The sequence below is a fragment of the Lethenteron reissneri genome, chromosome 57 (genome assembly GCF_015708825.2).
Source record: "Lethenteron reissneri isolate LAM-NWPU_2019-01 chromosome 57, ASM1570882v1, whole genome shotgun sequence".
Classification (NCBI taxonomy): Eukaryota; Metazoa; Chordata; class Hyperoartia; order Petromyzontiformes; family Petromyzontidae; genus Lethenteron; species Lethenteron reissneri.
In genome coordinates, this window is record NC_083835.1 from 513,700 (window position 1) to 535,187 (window position 21,488).

Sequence of the window (21,488 nt, forward strand, 5' to 3'; positions counted from 1 at the left end):
ATATCGTTCATCCTCAACACAAATAATAAACATGACTTGACACGTCCCATCAGCCCAGTGTGTTTCCTAGTGGCCCCTGGGAGTGGAGAGGGGGCCCCAGTCTCGAGCCGCCCTTCGTGGAGACCTTCCCACAACGGCGACGCGAGGCGGCACTTGCAGGGCCGCGCCTTCACCAATAACCCAACAGGGCCGCGGACGAAGAGCGGTTGGCAAACATCGTCCCTCGAGTTCTCGCTTGGCTCTCTCTCTCTCTCTCGTCCAGTGGAGACCCCTTCCGACGGCATCGGCGTGAGCGGCAATTTCAGGGGCTGCGCCTTCACCTCGTCGCCGTTGATGGTGCAGGGCGGAAGTGCCGCGGCTTGTAGGCGTGGTGTGCGGTGTGGTTCACCGCGGTGCCTCAGCAACCGACACGGCCTCGCACTGCGCCCACACAGCGGCAGCAGCAGCAGCAGCGAGTCGAGTAGCGAGAGGCGCCTCTGGCCGGCCTCGCCGCGCGGGTTGCGACACGCGGACACGGCGAGCCGAGGGGAAGCAGTCCCTGGTACCCTCCCAGCTGCTTCATCTCCATCCGTCGTGCAGTCGTGAGGCGCCATGGCGGGCACGGCGCTCAAGCGGCTCATGGCCGAGTACAAGCGTGAGTCGCCACGCGACGGACGCGGAACGCGGCGGCAACTGCCGCTAACAACGACTCACTGGTGTCTGTCTACTCGTATACACAACAACTACACTAATACACACTAATATACACACTACACAACAACTACACTAATACACACTAGTACACACTAACTACACAATACACAACAACTACACTAGTACACACTAACTACACAATACACAACAACTACACTAGTACACACTAATACACAACAACTACACAACAATACACACCAACACACAATAATATACACTAACTACACAATACACAACAACTACACTAGTACACACTAATACACAATACACACTAATATACACTAACTACACAATACACAACAACTTCACTAATACTAACTACACAATACACAACAACTACACTAGTACACACTAAATACACTAACTACACGACAATAGACAACTATACAACAATACACAACAACTACACTAATACACAACTACACAACAACTACACTAATACACACTAATACACACTAACTACACAATACACAACAACTACACTAATACACACTAATACACAATAACTACGCTACTACACACTAAAATACACTAACTACACAATACACAACAACTACACTAATACACACAAATATACACTAACTACACAATACACAACAACTACACTAATACACACTAATACACACTAACTACACAATACACAACAACTACACTAATACACACTAATACACAATAACTACACTACTACACACTAAAATACACTAACTACACAATACACAACAACTACACTAATACACACAAATATACACTAACTACACAATACACAACAACTACACTAATACACACTAACTACACAATACACAACAACTACACTAATACACACTAATATACACTAACTACACAATACACAACAACTACACTAATACACACTAACTACACAACAATATACAACTATACAACAATACACACTAACTACACAACAATACACACTAATACACAACAACTACACAACAATACACACCAACACACACTAATATACACTAACTACACAACAATATACACTACAATATACAACAATACACAACAATACACACTAACTACACACTAATATACACTAACTACACAACAATGCACACCAACACACTAATACACAATACACACTAACTACACACTAATATACACTAACTACACGCATACACACTAATACACACTAATACTACACCAAAAAACATAAACACACATTGACACTGCAAAATAAACTGGTACGCACTAATAACCATCAATACACACTGACATCAATACACACTAATTAACATCAATACACACTATTAAACAATGACACTAATAGATATAAACGCTGCGCGAATAATCTACGTAAGACTAACTTCCACAACATGAACACGCAAACGAATACAATCACCACGCTGATAAGTGATAACCAGCAACGCTCACTTGCACAACAACAACAATGAGTTGAGTTCACGAGGTCCGTTCCACGCTCACAAACATAACATGAACAACATAGTAACACGAACATAAACATCACTACACTAATAAACACAACAACATTACATTGTTAAATACAACGTGTGTAAACAACTGCATGCAGCAGTGATAAGCATATGACTAATAAGTAAAACATTGTACAAATTAAATAACTGCAGTAATGTATGTTAACTAACAACATTATTATTAAACACGAGCTTGTTTGCCCGTCCAAGGACGGGTGTATATTGCAGTAAATCTGAAATATTAAATAGAAAAACGTCAGCTCATGATTATTAATGAGGGGGGGGGGGTTGCCCCATGTTAGTGACGTCACCCGCTAATGGTTATTGGGGAGGGGTGCGGCACGTGGCGTGCGCGACCTTGTGCGTTACTCTTTGGTTCTTTCGGTAAAGTCACGTGGGTATAAAATAAATTAAATCGCGACGTTTCGGGCGCAACACAAGCGTCCGTCATCAGCTGGGACAACCACAGCAATAAATAATTGCTGAAGTGAGTAGTTGCTTCTTGTGTTGCGCCCGAAACGTGATTTAATTTATTTTCTACCGACGTGACTTTACCGAAAGAACCAAAGAGTATGGATCCCTGCAGTCACGAAAACTTCACATCGAGATTCTTGCGCGTTAGTGTAAATTTCCACGCGGGCATGAATATTAATGAAGTCACGCACGGAAATCCGTGGATTTCACACCTGATGTTCATTGCTTGTGTTGCAGTCGAAACGTCGTGAGAATTTTTTTTTATATTTTTATTATTTTATTGTTTCCCTTTTACGTGACTTTACCGAAAGAACCAAGAATATAAACACAAAATAAGCACGGCATTAACTCACAACTTTAAACATAACATTTACACAACGTTTAAAATATTTAATACAGTACACGTAACATCAGTGGACATATCTTGGCGCTGTACGTGGCAGATGTAATGGGCAATATCAGCACTGAAGTTTCCATGAGAGTCCATGATGATGCTTCGTTGCATGATTGTGTTCCTTTCCATGAGAGTCCCAGCCTACTGCTGCACGATGATACTGCGTTGCATGATTGTCCATAATAGAGGTTTTTTGGGTTGATATTGGTCGCGAAAGCCATCGTGTTTAATTTGCATGATCGTGTTCCTTTCCATGAGAGTCTCTGCCTACTGCTGCACGATGGTACCGCGTTGCATGATTGTGTTGATTTCCACACAGAGCTCACGCTGAATCCACCGGAGGGCATTGTGGCGGGTGAGTGTCTCTATTCTTGCTGTGTCACAAAAAGACGGATCCCCTGTCCAGCCTTTAACAGACTGTTGGGGCCAAGTGCTGTTAGCCGAGCACCTATGAAATGCTGAAATTGCACATGAGGTGACCAGCCTTTGCCTCTCAAGTGCTGATGTTTACACACTACACCAAGTACTTAATTCAGGCTGAGTCAACCTCGGTGAAGTTCATGACCAGTTTATATATTTTACACTGTTATTGGTCGTGAGCGGTAATCGAACTTGGGTCACCTGGTTTGTAGTAGGGCTGAACGATTAATCAATTTCAAATCGAAATCGCAATTGGAAACAATGCGATTAGCAAATCGCAAAGGCTGCAATTTTTGTGAGATTTGAAAAATCCTAATACTTTCTTATTGGAATTGTTAAAATTTTATTATAACTTTATTTATTTAACTTAACAATTGTTCTACATTTGATTGTTCAATTTAAATTAAAACATTTTAATTAATAAATGTTGGAAGCAATTAATATCTTTTAAGTTCTCATCCTTGCATTAGAATATATAGAGCAGTTCATATTTTGATGGTATCATGTGGTAATGCTCCATCACATGTTTTAAATATATATTACACAGTGAAAATTGAACTGAAGCTTGACTTTAAAAAATGTATCGCAAATCAAATCGCAATATCTGTCAAAAAAATCGCAATTAGATATTTTACCCAAATCGTTCAGCCCAAGTTTGTAGCACAGTGCGCTGGCCACAATACACTGCTTCTGTGTCATACGCAGTGGTGGCGTGTGCGAGTTTCCAATCATTTACCCGACCACTTCCATTGAATCACGGTAGAAAATGATCCTATTATACCCCATTAAATATAAGTGGAGAATTTATACGGATTTATTTTATTTCAAAGCCTTTACTCGTCTCCTAGCAATGTGATGCAAATTATAATTATGTTCTATAAAGGCTTGAGAGTGACTGACTGGTGAGAAATATAATGATTTTATTTGAAAGTCTGGAGACATCTCCCACCAATCTCAACACACTTATTCAATAGTTTGTAAGATATGCGAACCATCCCTTTACAACATTCAATCTGCTTTAAGAAGGTCATTAGATATCCGTGGTGTATGGAGGAATAGCAAAACTGCACAAACTCTCATCTGAAGCCTTCTCGTGGCGAGCAGATCTCAACATTGCCATTTAGCTCTTGATCAAATTTCCGTGGTACACAATAATACAATAGTGGGGTGTCTGAATGAATCATCCTATGTTTTTTTTCAGGGCCATGTAACAGCCCAATGAGTCTCGGTGTTGTCTCTCTTACAATACGGGAATGTACACATTGCCTTCGAACATAATGTCCCATTCAGGGCATTTCAATCAGCTCACGTGCAAGCTGCTTGATGGAGTATTAGACAGCAGCATCGTGAGACGTGGCGGCGGTGGCTTCGCTCGACCTTAATCAGCAGTGGATTGGCCACGGCTGCTGATGATGATGTTGATGAAATTGTCCATACGTTCCACAATGCTGTACGGTATATGATGTCGATACCTCTACAACATTGGCACACGTTCTAAACAAGCTAGGTTTCTGGCGGCGTGCATATTATGGTAATTTTGCTTATTTAATGAAACCGCATCGCATGATTATTCACTTTTGGTGTTCCTTGACCTGGATTAAAGGTCATAGATTTTACAAAGCTTGTCATTAATACCGTCGGTGCCAGACCCTGGGGTCAGAGTGTGCTCTGACTGGACTTTGTACAAGGATCCCTGCTCAAGTGTTTACATGGACAGCCTGCTCTTTTATTGTCTTGTTGTTGTTGTTTGTGATCTTAATCCGGAAATCCTTGCAGATTCACAGATGAGGGAGAATATTAAATGCCATGACCCTCACAGACTAAATTATTTCATCCCAAGAATATTCTAAATAAGAGGAGTTCTGAATTAACAGTTAAAATTTTTTACTGTTTCTGTAGAATAATAAAAGTAGACGGCGTGTCATAAACTTGGTGACATCTAATTTAGATAAGAAATGCAAATGGTTAACTGTCAAAGGGAGGTGTGATGTGCTTTAATGATTATATTGTTTTGGGATTTGAAATATAATTAATTTGGAAATAATGCATTTAACTCAAGTAGGATGTCGTGAGATCCATCGGTACACATCCAGATCTTACCTGGTAAGGACCCAATATGAATATTTAAAAGAAAATAGATTTTGCTTAGCACAGAAGCTACACATAAACACACAACGTGATCACAAATGGATACTTTATTTTTCAGTTTCCGAAAGAAGAAAATTACTCAATGCAAGTTTTACGTAGGTGTACATTCGTTTAGTCACTCCACTGCTGGATGAGGGCCTCCTTACACAGTGTGGGAGTTCTTTGACCATACTTCACACTGGTCAGTGCAGGTTGGTGAAGGCGGGGAGCGTGGTGTTATACACGTACGTTAAGGCAATGGATTTTGCTGCTACTCCCCACGTCACCCCACAGTCTAAACCACCCATCCAAGCACGAGCCAGGCTCAACTCTGCTTAGTTTCCAGAGATCTGACGAGGCAGGGTGCATTCCGGGTGATTTGGTCAAAAATGACAAATCGTGTTGTGTTTGGTATCTCGTTTTTAGGACCGGTGGACGAAGAGAACTTCTTCGAATGGGAAGCTCTCATTATGTGAGTACGACAGGCAGTGTTGCACCTGGAGACCACGAGGACACATTGATGCAACCTAAAACACTCGTAATCTGTAGATGATAGATTCACACCAGGGCTCTGGGTTCCGGGCTGTCCAGTAATAAACCTGAAACTTCGATTAATGGGAGAAACACTTTCAAGTGACTCTTCAGCGTGCCGCCTCGGCATTCCAGTGATATTACTCCAGCTATGTCTGCGGCTTATGGGTTAGAGCTCTGAGCTAGTACCATTGAAATCCTGGGTTCATATCTTGATTTTAACTTTTCAAGTTGATGGTCCCAGCCTGGTCACCATTAACTCTGGTTTCTCATTTAATTTGGTAAAATTCCATCACCCGAGAATTGACTATTAGTTTGACCGTCACGCAACAAACATTTTCCCAATGACCAAACTCAAAAGCAACTTTATTAATCATAATATTGGACGTGAAAATCTACGCGTTAACATTTCCATCTTCGGCAGAAATGGAAAGAGCGACACGAGTGAACCGCTGTGGCGGCATGCAAGAAGATCTCTTGTCCTCATGAACGTGGCTGGAATTGCACGTTGGACGTGTACAGCCTGCGCTCTTGTGCTTGCTTCGAGTCATCCCGCGAGTGGTGTTTGTGCCGAACGTTAAGAGCAACCGTTCATGTGCAGGGGCCCCGAGGGCACGTGCTTTGAAGGCGGAGTGTTCCCCGCCGTGCTCACCTTCCCTCCCGACTACCCGCTCAGCCCACCCAAGATGCGCTTCACCTGCGAGATGTTCCACCCCAACAGTGAGCCTCCTCTCTCTGTTCCATACGCACACGACGTCTGTACCCACGTGGCACACAAACGCACGTGTCACCCATAACCCACGTGTCACCTAGTGTAAGAGATTAAACGAGGCCTCCCACTCCAATTCCCCCCCCCCCCCCCCCGACTTCATAAGTCCAGGGCCTTGGTTCCTCCAGTCCGTGGTCACCAGTGCCGTTTGACGGCCTACACACTCAATAGCTACGCCACTGACGCTAATGAAGCACGTATCGAATAATGCAGTTACTCTGGTTACTGTACTGTAATATATATTTTCCACTTGCACATCGAAACCAAGCCAACATGGCGCTATCACGGTACAGGTGGGTTTTCCATTGGCATTTTACCATTGCGTGTGACGTCAGCGGCACGGCTCGTTGAGTGGAAAGGCAACGTTGGCTTCCTAACCCATGCTGGGCTGGCTCAGATGTGCCAGTGGAGGACAAGCGAAATGTTGGCGGGGTTAGCCACGTCGTGTGTTCATGATTGCTCTGCGGTCTCCACGTGTCCCCAGTTTACCCAGACGGGCGAGTGTGCATCTCCATCCTGCACGCGCCGGGCGACGACCCCATGGGCTACGAGAGCAGCGCCGAGCGCTGGAGCCCCGTGCAGAGCGTGGAGAAGATCCTGCTGTCCGTCGTCAGCATGCTCGCCGGTACACGACACATGAACCTCCCTCCGCGTGGGGGCCCCTGCTCTCCGGGTCAGGCGACGAGCGTGTCGCGCGTGTGCATGCTCACGGGGCGGGGGGGGGGCCGCGCTTGGATCGCGTTCGAACGACGTGCGGCCGGTGCGGCCGTTTCCTTCACGATAGGAAAATGAAAGAAGTCGCCGAGTTGTGAATGTGGTGAAGTGCGATCTGTCCGTCACATGTAATCCACCGCTGTCCATTGCACCGGACGTCCGATCAGAATACGTCGAGCAACTCCTGAGGCGTTCGAATTCATGATCAAGCTCAGGACATCGCTATAGCGTCCATCAGTAGATCTTCGATTGCCACAAGAGGGACTCGGCGATTCGTAAATGCGACCGTATTCTCCAGACTATAAGATGCTCCGGAAAGTAATATCAGCCCCAGACTTGTGCCCAGTGTCATTAAAAGTTATACAAATGTGGCCACACACAAACACACAGATACCGGATTACAAAACACACCCCCCCCCCCCGACTTTTGGTTTAAGATACAGGGGAAGGAGGAGTGTATCTTAGGAAGAAACATACAAATGCATAACAAAAATGTACACGTTTCTGCATGTTTTGACGCTTGTGGTTTTCTGGCCTACGCTTATTCAATCATAATGGGATTTTGTCATCATTCACATATTTGATTAATCTAAAGTATACGGAAATGAAAAGTAATATTACATGTTCCCTCAAAACAATGCGAGCTGATGGCACACCTTATCCCACTTCTTATGCCAGATTCCTCCAGCAGGGGTCAGCCTACCCACAAGACAACCACTTGCGCAACTTTCTTTCTTTTATATCATGTGATATTAAAAGTTCACTGAACAATTGAAGAATCAAAATCCTCTTTGAAACTGGAGAAATTCGATGAGCTATGAATATCTTTTTCACAGATGTTCAGTAGGGGCGTAAGATAATTGTTGGGAGGGACACAACTGGAAAACAGAGTATGTATTCGTAGGGTAGGCGTGCACAGCTTACACATGAAGGCCTGCAAGTTGCATGTGTTTACATGTGATGTGTTCACATCACCCTTGCAGCCACTGGCAGCTTGCTACATTAACCACATTCTTGAAAAATATTTTTAAAAAATGTATCGCAATGTTGAGTCACAACAATTCATGGTTACCGGCTGCTGATAACTGCCATAGTTGGGTTAGTAGCAGCATGCTGCGCATATCATCGGGGCTTCTTCACCCACTCACAACCGACCAGCGTGGTGACGACTCAAGGGACGGAGAGATCACGCCTGATGCCGATGCGAGCTTGAGTAAAGCTACGGGGGACTGATGACGATTTGTTGTTTGTTTTTTTACCGGGACGCGATCGCAGAACCCAACGACGAGAGCGGAGCGAACGTCGACGCATCCAAGATGTGGCGCGAGGACCGCGAGCAGTTCTACCGCATCGCTCACCAGACCGTGCGCAAATCCCTCGGCCTGTAGATCATCGGCACCTGGAGCTTGAGAGTTTTATTTTAAAAATTTAAAATAATATTACTACATGCTATAGAACAGAGCGTCCTCGGAATACCAGGTTCACTCGCGGGTGGTTTTTCTCATCAATTAGCCCGCTATTTTCTATTTTCAGTCCACGTACAGCTTGTGGCGGTACTGGTTAAGGTGCAGCGCTGCAATTGCTCCCTCGCGTCACTCCTGGCAGAAGGGCCTCCACTGAAGGAGTTCTAAAGGGGTTCTAGGGAGCCCCTTGAGAAAATGTGGCTTGCTCATCCACAAACAGCTTGTAATGTTTATGTTACTTGTTAAATTGTGAAAAAAACCCCACTGCGGACTCCACCGAAAATCACAAGTCAATTCTGGAATGCGCAATGCTGCGGTAGTCGCCGTGCAGTACGGTACTAGACCGCGACCGCCTGGCGCATGCGATGTCTCCACGCTGCGTGGAGATATGCGGCTAACGAGCAGTCAGTTTTATGCTGTGCACAATATCCTGGTGTTGAGCTTCCAGAGTGCCAGCTTCCATTCTCCAATTTTATTTCCATTTTAGGGGTCATTCTGAGAAAAACAACATATATAGCGGATTCTGCATATCCACTAGCATTATTTCGAGGACACTATCTCCACGAGTGAGAGGATTCTTGTCTTTGCCACAACACTGACCCAGTGATTATACTCCACCAAAGTTTGGTAGCCACCAGAGATGGCACCAGATAATTCAAATACAGCATTGGTAATCTGTGGATCTGGCCAACATTGACCGCTCAAATATGATCGTTTTTAGTTCACACGTAATTTGACTTTGGTCAACTCTGATTGCTTAGCAGATTTTGATTATTTAGTACAGGGAAAACGAATGATAACTTTGCACAGCTAGAGCATAGGCTGAATGATGTTAGAAGATATATACGCTCCCATTGGGATAGTAAGAGAATGCTTAGGATGTCACTTCTGGCTCACGTGCAAATGCCATTCGTCGTTGAGATGTTTGTAGTATGTACAGAAAAATGCATCGCCGTGCATGGAAGCGATGACAATTATAACATTGAAAAATAAAAGACAAAAAAATGTATATAATTTATGATCGGTGAGAGTGCGGTTTGTCTCGCCGCTCAATCGAGCGTGAAGACAACGGCCACCTCCATTGGTGGTGCCGAGCCAATGGTGGAAATATTAGTGAACGCATGGCCAATATTGCGATGGCTCTTTTACCCTCGGTGCGAATGTGCGAGCACAATTGAGCTAGCGCCGCAGGGAAAACTGGGTTCAAATCCAGGAAATCAAAGCAGATCCTGAAAGTTGTGGATGAATCGCTCGATTTTCAATTATCACAACGATCAGAACCCTCTATTAGCAGCTGGCGAATGACCATCCAACACAAGTCTCTTGCAGGACAGACCCAGGAAAATCAATGTACCGTCTTACACAAAAAACATGAAGTAACTAAGGATAAGTTGATGATTTTACTCTTTATATTGAGCAGTACAAACCTGAGCAAGCGGAGTTCCGTGTAGGCCGTGCACGCCGTGATCGGTGGAGGAACAGTTCACGAGTGCGCTCTTAACACCGCAACCCGCAACACAGACGTCACGCTATTGAACATGCACTGTAGGTCCAAGCGGAGTTTAATTCTTTACAGAATATTTTCGGGGACGCTGGTGGTAGACTGGGATAGGCACGTGACTGTAGTAACCACAGTCATCGCAAGAGGTGGTAGACTGGATGTGGTGTGCTCGGTGAGGAAGTATTTATCCAGGTTGCCGACCCAGGCATACCCGGCTGACCCTGGATTTATCGATTCAAGCCCTGTACATTTCAATGACTTGTCAGGATCATAAATCGTTTATTTATTTGCCCTTGTGGTGCAATTATATTCCACAGGTGTCCTAAATAATGTAATATCCTGTCGGTCTACTGCTGTATGAAGGCCACCCCACGCTGTGCAACTCACGGGGGTTATTTGACCATACATCACCATGCTGGTAAATGCGGGCTGGTGAAGGGAGGGCATGGGGGTAAGTTCAGGGCTGCTGCAGATATCACCTTAGCCTTCAGCTGTTCACAGTGCAGTGTATTAACCACTGTGCTGCCACTCCACCTACATATATTGGTACATGAAAAAAGTATCACTGCCTTGTTCAGAAATGGTCAATTCTTACACTCGATTGTGTACATTAATCAATATATTTTTATCTTATGATCAGTCAGTCCATGCGGTGAATGCATTTAGAGCTGGGCCCTGATTATGTAACTTAATCGATCACAAAATTGACTCCACTAAATCGGATGGCACAAAAATAAGTTAAAAAGAAAGTCTCATCTCTTCCCACATGTGCCGCTGAACGGGAGGTAATGAGTCGAGTTTGTCGACATCGTTGACTGCGTCACGCTGGGCGTGGCTTGTACTGCGGGGGTTTCCCACCTTCGGAAGGAAGCATATGGAAGGTTACCATTTCCGAAGTTGCCCAAGTTATTGACCACTTCAAAAAGGAGTAATTGCAATTTTTAGTCCATTGATCAACTTCACTGTCCAATCGCCGCGGTTACAAATGCATGAACAGCCCCACTGGGTCACGCGCAGTCTTCGGCGCACGGCAGCAATGGATTTTTGGGGCTTCCAACCTGAAACATGTTTATCCAGTATTGCCTAAAGAGGACGTTTAGCATTTTAAAAAGTTTGCTCGACTTTGCTCGGTAAAAATATATATTTTGATTGCTCTGTGGAGACATGCACATTTCTTTACCAAAAATGGTCAATAAACTCGCTCACGAATATGTCCTCCCTCGTCGCCTGTATTGCATTGTACACGCGGCACTTTTGCCACTACTGCTGGATGAGGGCCATACCGTGGGTTATTTGATCATACTTCACTATGCTGGTCAGTGAAGACGAGGAGCACATACGTGCAAGCACAGAAGTGGGGTACAACAACGGATTTTGTTGCACTGCCATCTGCTGCCCACCACAGCCTTGCAAACCCAATGACGTTACTGCGTGGCGGTCAACCCACTCACTATCTAGGCTCAAAGTTCATAGCTCCCGAGATTTGATGAGATAACCCATGTTTACTAGGTTGGTATTTTTGGCCTATTCAAAGTTGCGAGTACCCGCAATTTAACTCGCCACACGTGAAACTTGCCCCATTGATCAATTTGCTACGATGGATTTGACCTTGTGACCTCTTGATGTCAAGTCCAAGGTGCGCTCGCCATTTCACCATGGCAGCTCCCAATGTTATAACTTGTATTGCACCCATCATTAATCACAGTAAACCTGTTTTTCATAAATCATTAATCACATGACATTGACCCACTGTGTATGTTTAGCGCGCTTAAGAATCGACTCTGTTTCACGTGCTTAATCCATTTTAATTGACGAATAGATGCATTGTCACATGCGTCATTAATTAACGGAACAAAATACTGTACAATACTTTAGAAATGTGCGACACATGGTTGAGCAGTACACAGCGGTTCTAAGAGCAGTACTGGTGACAACGCATGCTCTCTTGTGACTTACCAACACGGGGATTTCTACCCCCACGAAAAATAGTGACCTATAAAACTGTCGTCACCATCTTGAAAATAGTTTTTTTTTAAATCAACGTTAAAAGTTTTTGCACTAAATAGTTAGGTAAAAATACTTGTTGATTTGAGTGCTCTTGTTACATCTTCAGAAAAAATTAAATCAATCCACTTGTTATAAAGCACTTATACTTTAGACAAGGAATAATTTTCAAGCTATGCAACACATACTCATGTGTTATACTTCTGTAAACAGGTTATGGGGATAAAGATTACATTGAATAAAGGAATTCTCCGTAAAAAAACGCTTGGGATGTTTTATATTATTAAATGTTCAAAGAACAGCAGGAACAAAGATCACATCTTTTCAAATGCCTAGTCTTGTGAACCGGGTGTCATGATAGCAGAAAGAGCATTTCAACCAAACCTCACACTTTCTGTAAACGATGAAAAACCCATCGAAATGGAACAGACCGTGCCGACCGGAAACAAACGAGAGGAGGGCCACTGTCTCTGCACGTGTTCAATCGTCATCTTCCATAGCCTCTAGCCAGTGTGAGCTTTCATATGCTTGTTCATGACAGAGATCTTTGTGAATCGCTCGCCGCACTCGCTACAAACGTACGACTTCTCTCCGTGCGTCTTCTGGTGGTTCTTCAAGGTGGAGTTCTGCGCGAACGCCCGTCCGCACTCGAGGCAAACGTAGGGCCTCTCGCCCGTGTGTATCCTGCGATGGTTCTTCAGCGTGGTGACCAACGAAAACGCCTTCCCGCAGTCTTCGCAGGTGTACGGCTTCTCGCCGGTGTGCGTCCGCCGGTGGTCCTTGAGCCGGCTGATCTTGGCGAACCGCTTACCGCAGTCTTTGCAGACGAACATGTAGGCCATCTTGCTGAAGGGGTCCGCGTGTATCCTCTGGTGCGCTTTGAGGTTGCTGATCTGCGCGAAGCCCCTACCGCAGTCGTCGCACACGTACGGTTTCTCTCCTGTGTGCGTCACCCTGTGGTGCTTCAGGGATGAGACGTCCGAGAATCGTTTCCCGCACTTCTCGCACGAATACGGCTTTTCTCCCGTATGTGTCCGCTGGTGGTTTTTCAGGTTGGAGATGCTCGCGAAGCCCTTGCCGCACACCTCGCAAATGTACGGCCGCTCTCCCGTGTGCGTCCTGTGGTGCTGCTTCAGCGTGGAGAGCTGGGAAAAGCCCTTGCCGCACTCGCGGCACATGTACGACTTCTCCCCGGTGTGCGTAGTCCGGTGGACAGTGAGGCTGGAGATCTGCGCGAAGCCCCTTCCGCAGTGGCTGCAGATGTACGGCCTCTCCCCCGTGTGTATCCGCTGATGGTTCTTCAACGTGGACGTGAGCGAAAACGTCTTTCCGCAGTCCTCGCAGGCGTACGGCTTCTCCCCCGAGTGCGTCCGCTGGTGCCTTCTCAGGTTGGACACCTTGGCGAAGCCCTTCCCGCACGCGGGGCACACGTAGGGCCTCTCGCCCGTGTGGATCACCACGTGCTGCTTCAGGCTGCAGTTGTGCGAGAAGCCCTTGCCGCACTCCTCGCACACGAACGGCCGCTCTCCCAGGTGCGCCCTCTTGTGCTCGGTGAGCAAGCTCTTGAGCGGGAAGGCCGCTTCGCACTCTCCGCAGGCGTACGGCGTCTCATCCGAGTGCGTCCTCTGGTGCACGAGCAGGCGCGAGACGCTCGCGAACCCGCGTCCGCACTCCGTGCACACGCGCGGCATCTCGAAGGCGTGCCTCCTCTGGTGCCTCTTGAGAAGCGATTTGCTGGAAAATGTCTTCCCGCAAGCCTTGCACGGGCGAGACTTGGCCACGTCATCTGCCGTCCCGTCTGGCTCGGGGCTGTTCTTCGCCGGCCGCCGCGTGGCACGGTGCTCCTGGCTCGGTGATAGTTTCCGCTGGGTCTGCGTTTGCAAGTGCTTTGTCAGAGCGTCAAGTCGCTTGAAGCGCTTGCCCAATTCCACGCCCATCAGGGGCCACTCGTCGGAGGGTGTCTCATCGTCGTTCGAGACTTGAGAATCGTCTGCGCAGCCCTTGCTGCTCTCTGTCGGCAAATCGGGAGTTTTCCTAACGTGTGTTCTCTGATGTTTCTTCAACAACGTGGTTCTGGAGAAGCCCTTCCCGCAGTCCTTGCACGGGTGCTGCCTCTCCACGGATTCTGCGTACAGTCAAACGGCAGGTCGCAAAATACATTTGATAAAATTGTTTTGGTATAGGTTTTATTTAAGCTTCCTTTTTCAAGTGTTTGTTTAGATTGTCCCAATGTAATATTCAAATTGTACTATCAGTGTCATGTCAAGGAAGTTTCTGTTTACAGCTCTCACTGCGAGCAGTGTATCATCACCCCATGTCAGAAAACAGCCCTGGAGAAATCTTTACTTAAAGCTTTCGTGACTGCAGGAATTGGGTCTTTCGGTAAAGTCGCGTAGATAGGTTCAAAGAAAATAAAAACGATGTTTCGATCGCAACACAAGCGGTCGTCATCAGGACCCATCTTCTCGGTTGAAATAGTGTCTGTGTCTGTATATATGGATGGCTTCATGAATGAATCTTTGTTGATAGCCAGTGGGTTTGCAAAGTATCTCCGTCTTAGAGAAATCAATTTCGTGTGAGCCCACCGCATTAAAACAATGATCAGCCACGGCCGAGGTATTGGTCCTACCATGTTTCAGATCTGCGTTATGCTCACGAACACGGTCCGAGACATGTCGCTTAGTTTCCCAATGTAACTACCTGAAGGTTGACATCACAGAACTACTTCTGAAGTCACTTCCAAAACGGTCTCTTTATCCACACTGGGGGATGCCAGGTCTCAACAGAAGTCTGTGGCCTCAAACCAATTAAATAATACAAAATATTATTTACAGTTGGTGTAGATTTTAAGTTTTCTTGACTGCAATGTTCTATACTCTTTAGTTCTTTCGGTAAAGTCACGTAGGTATAAAATAAAATTAAAGAAAAAAGTTTTTATTAATTTTTTTAAAATGTTTTTTATATAAAAAAGAGTGTTTTATTTAATTTTATACCTACGTGACTTTACCGAAATAATTTACAGTCCTTTGTCAATCCACTGCTGGATTAGATCTCACATACTGGGCACATTCTGGGTGATCTGGTTATAGGCACAAAGATGTGTAATTATTTCAAATCTATTCTCAAACTTAGTGAAATAACGTGTTGAATGTAGAACAAAGGTAAATCAGATTTTATCAACATTTCATTGAATTTATTTTAACTACACAAAAGCACAACATACGTTGCACCTAAACTGTTTACGATAACAAACTGTTTAGATAACAAAAGTGTACTGTCATATATATATATTTTACACAAACTTTGCATTGCCATGCAGCAACGTGGATAAAGGCAATACACAGAATCAGCTCGTGCTGATATTTCTGTCTGTTTTTGAGTCAGGCTACAGAGTAGTTTTATACCCCTTCACCACCCGGAATGATTGTCAGAACTTTAGTTCTGTTTCTCCACATGTTACACACAAGTGTTTTACTTGCTGGCCAGCTGATTGGCTGAGACCGGTCCAGAGCTTGCTTGCTTAAATAAAAGCTTGATAATATTGGTCTGGAAATACCAATCGGCTGCTGGACTGAAAACATTTCATGTATATGTGGAGAAGCAGAATGGGCTTGTGCGATTTCCTTTTATATATATATTGTAGTATCCTTTACGTGCCGTGAAACTATAGACAAAATAAACAACACAGCTCCCACCATCGCTAGTGTCTTCCAGTTCCACCTCTACCTCTGCCCAGCCTTGGTTGGGTGTCGTGTGCAAGCCCGGGACCTCGATGGGTCTAACGCTGGCGTCATCAGCTCCGATGTCTTCGTTTTCCAGGCCTGAAGAGCACACACACAAATACAACAAAGGAAGCAATCATTCAACAATTTGTCAGTAACATAAATATACAGTTTATGAAATACAGAGGGGTGCTGCTGTGGTGTCAATGTTGGCACACTGGACTTGCGGTAGAGGTCGCCAGTTCGCATCAATCTCCTGGAGCGACACCTGTGTGTACTCCCACCTCGAGAGGAGCTCTCCGAAGCTTTCTCTTGCACAAGGCCTCTTTGCCAGCAGTGGCACAAATAATTGCAAGGACTGGACCGTTCCGTAGATATATATGTACATAGCAGAATTTCAGTTACTTGAAGAGTATAAGGTTTAGTAATGTATTCATGCACTAGTACCTTGCTGTTCCTCAAGGCTTTTTCAGCAAGGTCCTGCTACATTGGTAAGCGTGGCCAAGCTGACGCAGGAGTGTTTGTACGCAAAAATGTTTATGACTGGTCCTCAACTAGCTGTGGTGGAACCCAATTACACTTCAGGGCTGACGGAGGTGGCGGGGAGGGGAATTTAAGAAAGTTGCACCAGTTTAAATTGCCGCACCGGGAGAAAGAGACAAATCCGGCAACCTCTGGATTGCAAACCCAGCGTGCTAACCAGCACGCACACAACTGTGGCGGCTGTCGCAAAAATGTGATGGTGATATTTGCTTTATGGATTTAATGGTGATGAAACAAGCGTTGGGTATAAAAGTACAGGAAACTCACTTGGGACACCTACCAGCATAATTTTCAGACTTCACTTCCGGCCAAATCTCACCAACATCACTTCCGATGTCTTGCATGATGGTGATGATGTCCTCTGACACCACAGCACTTGCATCTGTTAAAAGAGTTGCAGTTTCAAATAAAAAATATAATTTAAATTACTACCAGAAATGTTAATAGAGAATTCAAAGACATTGTTTAGTTATGTAATTTGATGCGCACTCTAAGTCAATGACCAAATCGGCTGGAACGCACCCAATCTCTTCAGACCTCATGAGCAAAGCTCAGTACTGGCTTGGATAAAACATGTTATAGGCTGCTGCTGCTGCTGGGCAGCAGAGGGCAGTGCAGCAGAGGGCAGGGCAGCAAGCATCTCTTGCTGTACTGTATTGTGCTTCCACATCTATGCTCCCTGACTTGTATCAACCCACAGTGACCATCGGTCAAGTATGGTCACATAACCGTCACAACCTGCACCGCGTGGGGCGACCCTCATCCAGCAGTCGACTGACACGAGCGGCTGTGCATGCAGAATGCATTCAGATTCCATGGACGTGTGTGTGTGTGCTGCATGTCAATGCTCATCCATTACCTTCCCCCGCTCAATCATTTACACAGAAATTAATATAAATTAATTGCACGGTCAAGTCGGTCTCGCTGGTGGTCATTCCACATTCCTGTGGCCAGTCCAGTGCCTCCATAACGCTGCCACTGCCGACTGACCACGACATTGACACTCAGCCCATCAACGGCGTGTTCATGAAGCGCCAGGAACCCAGGCGGCGCTCAAACCGCTCGGGGACAAATAACCCCGTGGCAGCGGTGTCAATTCCACACTCCTATGGCCGGGGCAAGTACCACCGTTCCCTTTCATACAAATGCAGTGACACGCTCGTTGTCGAGCAGAGCGCACAGCTGACCCCACGCGAGTTGCTTTAACTGCAGTACGAGAGACCTCACCCTGTCGAGGCACCGACGTCGAACAGTAGTTCTGCGAGCTCCGCTTCCGCGGACCGTTCTCCACGCGCAATGCTCTTTCAACGCGACACAGAGCGCGCATTTGGGGACAAGCAATAGCAGGCGAAATATGAGATTGCGTGTAGGAGGAGGTGGGCTCCGTCCCTCTCGTGGCGAGGAGCACGGCGGGCGGCGAGTGAGTGAGTGGCGTTCATTACCCACAGACTGCAGCCACGGGCCGAAGGCGCAGCGAAGCGGGCAGCCGCATCAGCCCGAGCGCTCCGAGACGACGACAACGGCAGCACGAGCCACGCCAACCAGTGCACGCGTCAATTAGCGCTGCTGTCACAAGGGAGAGATAAGAGAGAGAGATGGGAGAGAGAGAAGAGAGAGATGAGAGAGACATGGGAGAGAGCGCGAACCTTCAGGGCTCCTCTATCGCTCTGCAGGCGACCATGGCGCTACCCGGCATGCAGCGCGCGCACTGCAGAGACCGAGGGGGCGGGGGGAGGGGCGGGGGGAAGGGGCGGGGGGAGGGGCGGGGGGAAGGGGCGGGGGGAGGGGCGGGGGGAGGGGCGGGGGGAGGGGCGGGGGGAGGGGCGGGGGGAGGGGCGGGGGGAGGGGCGGGGGGAGGGGGCGGGGGGAGGGGCGGGGGGCGGGGGGAGGGGAGGGGCGGGGGGGGTTCAGTGATAATGATCCCTGTAGCAGCTCTGGCGTTATGAGTTTGTCATCACCATGGTGATGGTGATCACTATCACCATGGTGATGGTGATATCACCATGGTGATAATAAACTCATGTGAGGTTCATCTTCTTGGTTCTTTCGGTAAAGTCACGTAGAAGGGAAATAATAAAATAATAAAAATAAAACATTAAATAATACAAGAAGATGAATCCCTGCAGTCACGAAAGCTTTAAATCGAAATTCATGTGAGGTTATTATTAGTATGAAATCTATAGTTGGTTGGTGTTGTAAGTGTGTGAGTGTTTGTTACGACGGCAGTGATAGTCGTGCGTGAGTGTTCATATCGCTGTTGTTGTAGCACACTGCAGTACATCCTGACTTAAAGCTTGAGTGACAGCAGGAATTAATATTCTTTGGGTCTTTCGGTAAAGTCACGTAGATAGGTTCAAAGAAAATAACAAAAAGTCACGACGTTTCGATCGCAACACAAGCGGTCGTCATCAGAAAAAAAGGGGGTGGGGGGGGAGGCTACAGTCTACATTATAGACTGCCAGTACACTCACCCAGCTTAATAACCAGGCTACAGTCTACATTATAGACTGCCAGTGCACTCACCCAGCTTAATAACCAGGCTACAGTCTACATTATAGACTGCCAGTACACTCACTCAGCTTAATAATCAAGCTACAGTCTACATTATAGACTGCCAGTACACTCACCCAGCTTAATAACCAAGCTACAGTCTACATTATAGACTGCCAGTACACTCACCCAGCTTAATAACCAGGCTACAGTCTACATTATAGACTGCCAGTACACTCACCCAGCTTAATAACCAAGCTACAGTCTACATTATAGACTGCCAGTACACTAAACTCAGCTTAATAACCAGGCTACAGTCTACATTATAGACTGTCAGTACACTCACCCAGCTTAATAACCATTGCTACAGTCTACATTATAGACTGCCAGTACACTCACCTAGCTTAAAAACCAGGCTACAGTTTACATTATAGACTGTCAGTACACTCACTCAGCTTAATAACCATTGCTACAGTCTACATTATAGACTGCCAGTACACTCACCCAGCTTAATAACCAGGCTACAGTCTACATTATAGACTGCCAGTACACTCACCCAGCTTCATAACCAGGCTACAGTCTACATTACAGACTGCGAGTACACTCCGATTAAAAACCATGTAAGTTCATCAGTGGTTGTTATTGTAATAAAGTAGTTATATAACTTTATGGTGTGGTTGTTGATTGTGGAGGTATTATCGTATACCAGTTATAATGTTATAATGTTTGTATTGACGTAGTAGCAGTTATAAGTATGGTGCCAATGTGTACGTGTGTATTATGAGTAGTGTTTATATCATGAGTAGTGATTATTGTTCGTCACGGTTGCTGAGTACAGAATCAGAATCTGTATTTGGACTGCTGGAGGAATCTGATGAACTATGAAGCTCTTTTTCAGAACGTTACAACAACGAACACACTACACAAACACGGTGGCAGTGCAAGGTCAACTAACCACTTCAGGCTGCCAAGCGGCCAGTAACAAACATCACTCTCAATGTCGATTTAAAGCTTTCGTGACTGCAGGGATTCATCTTCTTGGTTCTTTCGGTAAAGTCACGTAGAAGGGAAAAAATAAAATAAATTAACACATTATAAAATTAAATTCTCACGACGTTTCGGCCACAACGCAAGCAGCCGTCCTCAGGTGAAGAACGGGGCTGTAATGCGGACGCTGTCTTTCCGACAGCCCTGTTTTTCACCTGAGGACGGCTGCTTGCGTTGTGGCCAAAACGTCGTGAGAATTTTATTTTATTATGTTTAATTTTTATTATTTCCCTTCTACGTGACTTACCGAAAGAACCAAGAAGACCACTCTGAATGGTTCAGAGTTAATCTACGGTAATCGAATTGAGCGATGTTGTTATAGAATCTTGGGGATTGAGACACCCACTGGACAATTATTTCCCAAAGTCGCGCAGAGCTACGCGTTCGAGTCTGCCTGTGAAGCATCCGCACATCCGATTATCACGGTTGGCTACGTACGGTGCGAAAGAAGTTCAACACGCGTGCATACATAGACGCTTCTCCGTGCGGTGAGAATAGGACGAAGGGAGGCTTCCCAAAGGGACCGGCTTGCCAGCTCGTAGCCGGCTGAGCCCACAAACAAGAGTTGAACCCGCGACCTCGCGATTGTCATTCAAGCGCTCTGTCCACAAAGCCACACGGCGCAACCCATAATACCCTCTGTGTGTGTCCATCTCCTCCGTTCTTACAGCACTTCCCCGAGCGGCCTATTCACACAAGCAACGCGCACACAACAACGCGCACACACACAAAAAACTCCGAGCGGAGGGTCACGCAAGAGCCGACGGATTGCGCACGCCGCGCGTAAATCCTCGCGCGGCTTCCAGGCGGATGAGATCAGTGGCTCACCCGGCGACACGTTTCGGAGGGGCCAAAACTTTGCCATCACAAAAGTCACTCACGTTCGGGGAAGGAAATGTGTCGGAACGAAGTGAAATGTTCAAAATAGCATCGTGAGTTATTTTGCTCAAATCAGCTTTAAAGCGGTTCACATCTCCCGTTGATAGTCAGTGGTGGGAATTCCACTTCTCTATGACAACCACTGTTGATCTCCCCACCAGTGGTCGTGATTTTAACGACCCCGGGAGGATGATGGGCTGAGTCAACCCCCACAACCAGAATGTGAACTCGCAACCTTCCGATGGCGAGCTGCTCGATCTACCGCT

General features: G+C 46.1%; 2 protein-coding genes across 8 annotated transcripts; one reads left to right on the forward strand and one right to left on the reverse strand.

Moving 5' to 3' along the window:
* The first annotated feature begins 377 nt into the window (after nt 1–377).
* Nucleotides 378–11,750, forward strand: UBE2G2 (ubiquitin conjugating enzyme E2 G2). Its single transcript, XM_061575095.1, has 6 exons — nt 378–634; nt 3,332–3,367; nt 5,986–6,031; nt 6,692–6,810; nt 7,344–7,484; nt 8,849–11,750. The coding sequence occupies exons 1-6, from the start codon at nt 592–594 to the stop codon at nt 8,959–8,961; spliced, it is 498 nt and encodes a 165-aa protein (XP_061431079.1). The 5' UTR covers nt 378–591; the 3' UTR covers nt 8,962–11,750.
* Nucleotides 11,751–11,971: 221 nt separating this feature from the next.
* Nucleotides 11,972–21,285, reverse strand: LOC133357246 (gastrula zinc finger protein XlCGF26.1-like). Of its 7 annotated transcripts, none has more exons than XM_061575083.1 (5): nt 20,980–21,285; nt 18,249–18,369; nt 17,087–17,188; nt 16,237–16,362; nt 11,972–14,666 (listed from the first exon to the last, which is right to left on the reverse strand). In XM_061575083.1, exons 3-5 carry the CDS (start codon nt 17,148–17,150, stop codon nt 13,045–13,047), a joined length of 1,812 nt encoding a protein of 603 aa, XP_061431067.1. In that variant the 5' UTR covers nt 17,151–17,188; nt 18,249–18,369; nt 20,980–21,285; the 3' UTR covers nt 11,972–13,044. The 7 variants fall into 7 exon arrangements, with proteins under 7 accessions (XP_061431067.1, XP_061431068.1, XP_061431069.1 ...); XM_061575084.1 differs by having other exon boundaries at nt 18,249–18,372; XM_061575085.1 differs by lacking the exon at nt 20,980–21,285 and adding an exon at nt 18,453–18,471.
* Between the last annotated feature and the right edge of the window lie 203 nt (nt 21,286–21,488).